Raw genomic sequence first — 9,442 nt, 5'->3', positions numbered from 1 at the left:
TAAACAATCAATGCATTACGGACTTCAAGAAAGACAACTCTGATTGAGATGTTTTATACTTCAAGAACGACAACTCTTGGAGAGAAGTCAGATACTATCTTTATTGTCATATATTGGTCCTGGACAATTCAGACATAAAATTGTTTCACGTGTTGTATCTATTTTAAATCATCGGAAGACAAATAGAAACTATAACTGGTGAATATTGTTTTACTTAATAAATACTCCGCCATGTTTCATATTAACTGTTTTTAATTTTTCTAAAGTACCCTTTATGTCACGAAACCTCTCGGGAACCTCTTTCGAATCCAAATAGTTGTACACATGGCAGTAGTATGATAAATCTTTATCTTGATTGATATTAAGTTTTATAATCCACAGAAGATGATCAAATATCTTCATTTTTTATCCACAAATTCCCGTGTATAATTACACTTATCAATTTGAATAAAGACTTATAATTTTTCCAAAGGTAGAAGAAGCTCGATACCAGGACAGCTCTAACCATGGATCAAGCACATCAGGGTTCTATTGCTGTCAAGTTTCGGGATAAGATGCTATCGTTCAAAGTTTATCTGCTTGGCGCGTTTCATTTCCTTAGGGTAAGTTAAGCGACTTCCATGGCCCAAATTTATGCGTTATTGAATATAATTTCATTTCATCATTACCCGTCAAAATTGTATAGTCTCTATTTGTAGGTCTTGCTTCAATGTCAAATTATGCCAAAGGTCAATATATAGGTCACTAAAGGTCACAGGTGAATTACATGTAGATAATCCATTGAAATCAATATTTTTTTGGTACATGACAGTTTTCTGTCTTTAAAAATAGATATGTTTATGATTTCATATACAATTGTAATGATATATATTAAATATTTTTACCGGATTTTTTTCATATTATTAATTACATTTATACCACAAATACAACTGCAAGGATTGGTAGGAAACTTTGGAGTCACGCTTATTGCTTATTGTCATTAGCCATGCCACGTTTACGGGTTAGATAAATATATACATAACCAGGACAATCATCAGCCTTTTGAGTTTGATTTTGAGGAGAGTTCCTCAAAGACACTATTATATATTTATGTATTTGGAAATTCAATAGATGTTAAACATAGCCACTAACAAGTATTTTGAATCTATATTTTAAATGGCATTTGCTAGGGAGTACTTAAATTTGATAGACGGATAATATAGGTTTGATAATCAATTACAAACTCCTTTGATATAGTTACCAGCAGTGATATAAATTGAGTGTATGTATAACAGTTATATATTGTACAAAGGCACACAAGTTAATAACACCTGGTAATATTGATGTATAATTAGATAGAGAAAGATAATGAATTAAACTGCATCATACAACTGTTTCGTCCTTCTATGACTCATCAGTGATACTAAGGGCCTAAATTGATGATATCTAGGAGGCGACTGCGGCCAGTTGGTCAAAGTTGATATCAGAACTAGATAACAATTATCTAGATTGAATTTTTTATTTCAGAAATGTTCAACCATTACACTTCCGATACTTGGTAAGGATGTTATATGTAAAGCCACATGTTAATAAGACAACTGTATTTAACTGTGCAGTCGTTTACTTACACCATTCCAAGTATAAGATTATTTTGATGAAAACCTTGTTTTCTTTTGTCTCATAGAAGTATATCCTATATCTCCTCTCCGAACCGGAGCCTTCCATTAGACCTGGTCAACCTCGCGCATCCGAAATCGGCGTTAACCATATATGCCTGGAATGGGTCAGGGTCGGGAGAGACGATGTCACACATTACGAAATTCGGATGAAAGAAATTGGTGACAGTGCCTGGAATAAGACAATGGTTCCCACGGAAAATAGGCGACCATTTCATCGCTTTAGCGGATTGTCTCAAAACACTGGATATGAATTCATGTCAAGAGCTGTATATGCAGACGGTAGTACCAGCGAATTTAGCTGCAAGAGTTTGGAAGTACGAACGAGATTTTCAGAACTAAACACGGTCCTTAAACTCTGCGAAAAAATATATGATGGACCACCAAACGTTTACAGACTTCCCCTAGATGAGATGAGATCAAAAGAAGACAAAGTTCGAAAGACCCGCCTGTGTACTTTCGGTAATTTTGAAAGTGTGAAGAATAATTTTCAACGTTATGTACTTCCATTTTGCAGTGGTTGAACAAGGGAGGAGAAGAATTTAGAACAATGCTTAATTGCTTATATTGATACTGTATCAAATGTATTCAAAGCCCGACTGATGTAGGTATTGTAAAATAATCAGTGTCAAACGAGTATTTTGGGATTTTTTTTTCTATCTATTTTTTCTTCGCAAAGTAAATTCTTATTTGAATTATCTCCCTTAGTATACAGTTACAGTCATTGAGCAAAAGACGTATCATTTATCACATCACCGTTATTTTTCTTTGAAGGAGACTCAACTTGCCTTCAGGAGAAGACTATCTTGATGATTGGTCCTAACGAAGGGGGAAAAAGTACTCTCATTAATGGACTTGTCAACCATAGTCTTGGAGTGAAATGGGAAGACGACTGTAGATTCAAAATTACTGATGATACTGGGACTCCTCCAAACCAGGTCCTGTAAAAGCAGTACTATTCGCGAGCTTTACTTTCGTTGGTAATCTCAACCCACTGATTCATTTTTCCGCGAAATAATTTGGTACTAGTGTATTTCGTAAATAATATTTATCCAAGAAATGAAGTATCAACCATTTAGTATTCATTCGAAAAACTACAAAATTTGAACCAGAAAAAAAACATAATCTGACAGCATGTATATAGATATGGCATCCTTATCTGGGGGATTATAGCCAAGTCTTACCACGACGAAAAAGTAGATATATTATACCTTCTTTGGGAGCTAGCTGTTAGGCATACCATACTTCTGTAGCACAACCCGTATCATTTAAGTCTTTGTAGTTTTATCGACTGTTTTATCCTTCTGATCATCACGTTTTAATCATCAAAGAATGATATCCTGTTAGGTTTATTCAGCGTTCTGTAAAATAAACTTTCTTATATCATTAGTGAAAGAAATATCATTAATTTTAATCGGTTATATTTGGAACAACTGTAGTATGGAACCCAAAATCACAATCATTCTGGAAGAACATCATTACGGGTGTCAGCTAAATAGTTTCCCAGATAAAGGCTGTTAAATCCTCCAAACACGAAAACTGTGATATCAATCCCCCATCCCCCCACCATTACCCCGCTTACTCCCTCACCTCGGTTACATCTGTGTATACGAAGGTAAATGTTATATAATTTTCAAAGCTTTTAATTGGTTTGAAAGGGATTGAAACAGTTCGTTTGTACCGTTTTAATTACAAAGATTTTTCAAAAGGTCAAAAGAATTAAAATTAACAAGTGGATGACACTCCTCAATTTGTTGAAATATACCATGTATATTATTATTGTTTTTAGACTCGGACATACCTCAGACATTCTTACCCTTTTTTGTTATCCAATCAGATTCAACTACATGTATATACTTCATTTTTCAATTTATTATTAATTTTTTCAGCGGTCACATACCAAATGGATCACGTGTTACAGAGTGCATCCAATTATGGAAAACAATGACTGTGTTTTGAATATCATTGACACCCCAAGCCTCGAAGATGGGCCGGAATCAGTTGAGAATAACCAAGAGGTCTTCGAACGCCTCCGACGTTTCTTATCCAGTGACAGTCACATGGGTCCGAGTTGTGGAGTACATGCCGTTTGTTTCGTCATGCAGGCCAACCCCATCCACACTCACGGTATCAATATGGCTTTGCATGAGGTCATTGAAAGCATAACGTCAATATTTGGAGAAAACGTTCTGGAGAACATTATTCCTATACTTACATTTGCTGACGGGAAAAGGCCATCAGTTCTGGACTTCCTCCAAGCAACTGATTTGAAAAACCATCATCACTTCGTCTTCAATAATTCAACACTCTTCCCTCCGTATACTGAGGATGCTTTATTAGGGGAGGCTTTGTGGCAATTCAGATCTAGAGGATTCGATGATTTTTTGCGACATCTTCAAACCATGAACCCTTGTCTACTCACGACAAAACCAAAACTTCAAGCTAACCCCCACGATGATCAGAAACAAGAGAAAATGATAGATTTGCAGAAAAATCGCTGTGATATCAAGGATAAGGTCATGGACCTGGTGGCAACAAGAAGCGACAGAGATACTGTGAAGAAGTTTAAGGCCGAAATAGGACTTAACCAAGCCTTTACGTACAATGAAGTACTATACCTACAAGAGAAAATACGTTTAGGTCAAGGAAAATATGTCACCAACTGCATCGTCTGCCACACAACATGCCACTTTCCCTGTAAACTTACCAACGACGAAGACAAAGTAAGATGTGCAGCAATGAAGAAAGGAAATTGTACAGTTTGTCATCAAAAGTGTGTCTGGCATATGCACAGGAACGACACATTTAGGATAGAAGAAAAGACAGTGACGGTGACAAAAACGTACGAAGGCATCAAAGCAAAATACAAATTTGATGTAAAAGACGATGTATCAGCTGATGCGATGCTACTGGCCATCAAGCGAGTTTTTGTGTCTTTGCTAGAAGAGTTGATCTCTCTGATCTTAACGACTGTTAAATCCAGTAACAGCCTACAAGGAATTCAACAAAAGGTAGAGGAGTTCATCAAGCTTATAATTGACTCTGAAGAACAAGAAAAGACAGCTGGGTACAAAAAGCGGCTGAAGATACTCCGTACTATACAGTACAACACAACACTGTCCGTTGCCGACCCAGACGCTTGGCTGAAAGAAATGGGATTCAAAGACTGGTAGTGAAATATTTTCTGAGGAAAGAATAACTTTCTTGTGAAGAAATGCGTGGTCGTACAGTTACAATTACACTACATTAGTTGTTTTTTTGTTTTAGTTTCCAAGTGTTTTGATAACAATATTGGGTTTTTTTTATGAAAAAGCAGCAACAAAGCCCATCCTGTCTATACAGGTCACTCAACATAATAGGGGATAATGGCCGTACAGGCAGGTTGTCGTTATATATAGTTTTACATCTGAATTTTGTATCACAACGGAAACCGGAACCAGAGACCCTGATAACCAAAACAACACATAAAATAGATATTTTCTGTAGATAAAACTGATGATATATCTTGAAAAAAATTAGTGGTTTCATATATTTAGAGATTTGAGAGATGATCCTAGGCCGAACATTGTTTCTATATATCCTTCGTTACTGTAATTCTATATATGATCTGACCGATAATGTGATAAGTTCGTGAATCTGTTTTATATTTTCCATTTGGATGTTATCCAATGACACGTGTTTGAGTGCCTCTACCTGTGTGTTTTAGCTCCTGAAATCTACCCTTCAGTTTCCCTTGATTTTTCCGACATGATGACTGAACGCTACAGACGAAGTGAAAGATATGGGGTCACCTGCCCGACCTAGTGGATTTTAACTGGGTACTCCGATTTCCTCCCACAGTAAGACCCCTCGCGCGCTTCCGTCCGGGACCAACAAGAGTGATTGATATCAACTGAAAAATTGTTTGAAATTATTGTACAATTTATAAAGTTTGTCTTGATAAGGTTCTATGTCTTTTTGTTTTGTCTGTGGGTTGAAGAAAATTTCTGTAAAATCAACAGTTTTGTTGGGGTTAAGTTTTGTTGATATGGTGTATACTCTTAATTCTCGGATTCATATTTCGGAAAGGGTGTTATATAAACACAATAAGTAAATGTTGGAATAAGTTGTTTCGCAATTGTTGTAAAATTAATGTAAAATTTATTTTTTTATTTTGTAAACATGTTTGTAATTCATATTAATCAGAGGATAAAATCCAGCTAAGCTTAGATTTCTACCATCTCTTGTCATGACGGTCGACTAAGCTATCTATACTTCTTAACGTTATTTTGACCTGCGTAATAAGGGTTTGAAAATGTATTTGAAAAAAAAAACAAAAACAAAAAAACGTATATTATAAAAAATTGATATCTGAATATTTCTTGAATAGATTTTTGAATATGTATTAAAAAGATATTTATCATAAAAAAACTTTCGAATTTTCTTTCTTTGACCGTTAATTTATGTTTATCCGTTTCCATATCTGTTAGAACTACATGTAGTTTGCTGAGTAAAAAATCAGTGAACATTTTTATCAGGCTTATGTTTTGTGATACTAGAACTCTTCTCGTTGTCTTGTTATCTTAATAACTACTCGAGGCACGCCGTCATCTACAGGATACAATGACGTCATCCATTGTAAAATAATCTAAGCTCCTTTATACCGGAAGTAATTAACTTATATTTTAAATTGTCTTAACCTCTAGTGATATACATGTCTAAGTGTCAATATGTTAAAGTTCAGCTCTGGTTTAAATATTATACTTGGAGAGCTAGTCCGCAGCCCCCTCCCCACCTTCAAACCGAACATGCCGGCCAAACGAATACGAATATCACGGTATCTGCCCATTGACGTTGACCAAATGACGGCTGCAAGGCACCAGGAATCCAGGAAGCCACCATACAGGTGACAAAGCCCTAGATCATCTTTAATAATAAAGTAGTATAAATATGGTAAGTGGGTCTTCCACTGTTTTCAAGAGCACGTTAATTCAATACGCCAGACAAAATCACTCAAATGCTTCAACTGAGGCAAATTCAGAAATTTTCCACGGGTATTGTCCATTTTCCAAACCAATGATAAAATTCTGTAATCACAAAAACAAAAAAGGTACATTTCATCAAAGCAGGGAATGTTTGGCAAAGTTCTTATAGTAACATTTCGGATGCAGAATTAATTAAAAAAAACCCACAAAAACAAAACAAAAAAGACAAATTCATGTACCAACCATTCAAATCAATCAAATGACATATAAAAACATCACAGAGTTCTAGCTCATAGATGATAATGTTCAGTTTGAAAATGAAGAATTGAGATTAGAAGTAGCCAAAAAGTTAAAAAAAATGACCTCGAAACAACTTTCTCAGATAAAACTCAAATACATCAATCAACAAACAAATGGTTTAAAGTCTGGAATATAACATTCAAGTTATTCCATACCACCTCAAAACCATCAACAACACTACCAAACATCACGTGCCATAGACCATCAACAACACTACCAAACCTTACGTGTCTTTGACCATCAATAACACTACCAAACCTCACGTGTCATAGGCCATCAACAACACTACCAAACCTCACGTGCCATAGACCATCAACAACATTACCAAACATCACGTGCCATAGACCATCAACAACACTACCAAACCTTACGTGTCTTTGACCATCAATAACACTACCAAACCTTACGTGTCTTTGACCATCAATAACACTACCAAACCTCACGTGTCATAGACCATCAACAACACTACCAAACCTTACGTGTCTTTGACCATCAATAACACTACCAAACCTCACGTGTCATAGGCCATCAACAACACTACCAAACCTCACGTGCCATAGACCATCAACAACATTACCAAACATCACGTGCCATAGACCATCAACAACACTACCAAACCTTACGTGTCTTTGACCATCAATAACACTACCAAACCTTACGTGTCTTTGACCATCAATAACACTACCAAACCTCACGTGTCATAGACCATCAACAACACTACCAAACCTTACGTGTCTTTGACCATCAATAACACTACCAAACCTCACGTGTCATAGGCCATCAACAACACTACCAAACCTCACGTGCCATAGACCATCAACAACATTACCAAACATCACGTGCCATAGACCATCAACAACACTACCAAACCTTACGTGTCTTTGACCATCAATAACACTACCAAACCTCACGTGTCATAGGCCATCAACAACACTACCAAACCTCACGTGCCATAGACCATCAACAACATTACCAAACATCACGTGCCATAGACCAACAACACTACCAAACCTTACGTGTCTTTGACCATCAATAACACTACCAAACCTCACGTGTCATAGGCCATCAACAACACTACCAAACCTCACGTGCCATAGACCATCAACAACATTACCAAACATCACGTGCCATAGACCAACAACACTACCAAACCTCACGTGTCATAGACCATCAACAACACTACCAAAGTTTTCGTGCCATAGACCATCAACGACACTACCAAACCTCACGTGCCATAGATCATCAACGACACTTCCAAACCTCTCGTGCCGTAGACCATCAACAACACTACCAAACCTCACGTGCCATAGACCATCAACAACACTACCTAACCTCACGTGTCATAGACCATCGACAACACTACCAAAGTTCTCGTGCCATAGACCATCAACAACACTACCAAACATCACGTGCTATAGACCATCAACAACATTACCAAACATCACGTGCCATAGACCATCAACAACACTACCAAACCTCACGTGTCATAGACCATCAACAACACTACCAAAGTTCTTGTGCCATAGACCATCAACGACACTACCAAACCTCACGTGCCATAGATCATCAACGACACTACCAAACCTCTCGTGCCGTAGACCATCAACAGCACTACCAAACCTCACGTGCCATAGACCATCAACAACACTACCAAACCTCACGTGTCATAGACCATCATCAACACTACCAAACATCACGTGCCATAGACCATCAACAACATTACCAAACCTCACGTGCCATAGACCAACAACACTACCAAACCTCTCGTGCCATAGACCATCAACAACACTACCAAACCTCTTGTGCCATAGATCATCAACGACACTACCAAACCTCACGTGCCGTAGACCATCAACAGCACTACCAAACCTCACGTGCCATAGACCATCAACAACACTACCAAACCCCACGTGCCATAGATCATCAACGACACTACCAAACATCACGTGTCATAGACCATCAACAATACTACCAAACCTCTCGTGCCGTAGACCATCAACGACACAACCAAACCTCTCGTGTCGTAGACCATCAACAACACTACCAAACCTCACGTGCCATAGACCATCAACAACACTACCAAACCTCACGTGTCATAGACCATCAACAACACTACCAAAGTTCTCGTGCCATAGACCATCAACGACACTACCAATAGACACTACCAAACCTCTCGTGCCGTAGACCATCAACAACACTACCAAAGTTCTTTTGCCATAGACCATCAACGACACTACCAAACCTCACGTGCCATAGATCATCAACGACACTACCAAACCTCTCGTGCCGTAGACCATCAACAACACTACCAAACCTCACGTGTCATAGACCATCAACAACACTACCAAAGTTCTCGTGCCATAGACCATCAACAACACTACCAAGCATCACGTGCCATAGACCATCAACAACATTACCAAACCTCTCGTGCCATAGACCAACAATACTACCAAACCTCTCGTGCCATAGACCATCAACAACACTACCAAACCTCTTGTGCCATAGACCATCAACAATACTACC

At 37.7% G+C, this 9,442-nt stretch overlaps 2 protein-coding genes across 2 annotated transcripts; both read left to right on the top strand.

Annotated features, from left to right (window-relative positions):
- Nucleotides 1-506: 506 nt before the first annotated feature.
- Nucleotides 507-4,828, top strand: LOC132563017 (uncharacterized). The gene is made up of 4 exons (XM_060227780.1): nucleotides 507-602; nucleotides 1,664-2,117; nucleotides 2,430-2,593; nucleotides 3,545-4,828. The coding sequence occupies exons 1-4, from the start codon at nucleotides 507-509 to the stop codon at nucleotides 4,826-4,828; spliced, it is 1,998 nt and encodes a 665-aa protein (XP_060083763.1).
- Nucleotides 4,829-5,020: 192 nt separating this feature from the next.
- Nucleotides 5,021-9,077, top strand: LOC132563016 (putative mediator of RNA polymerase II transcription subunit 26). The gene is made up of 2 exons (XM_060227779.1): nucleotides 5,021-5,036; nucleotides 7,981-9,077. Exons 1-2 carry the CDS (start codon nucleotides 5,021-5,023, stop codon nucleotides 9,075-9,077), a joined length of 1,113 nt encoding a protein of 370 aa, XP_060083762.1.
- Nucleotides 9,078-9,442: the final 365 nt, after the last annotated feature.

Source organism: Ylistrum balloti, unplaced genomic scaffold (assembly GCF_031769215.1).
Source record: "Ylistrum balloti isolate Yb309-2 unplaced genomic scaffold, AGI_CSIRO_Ybal_v1 Utg371558, whole genome shotgun sequence".
Classification (NCBI taxonomy): domain Eukaryota; kingdom Metazoa; phylum Mollusca; class Bivalvia; order Pectinida; family Pectinidae; genus Ylistrum; species Ylistrum balloti.
The sequence above is the reverse complement of the archived record's forward strand: the minus strand, read 5'-3'. Positions and strand labels throughout refer to the sequence as shown.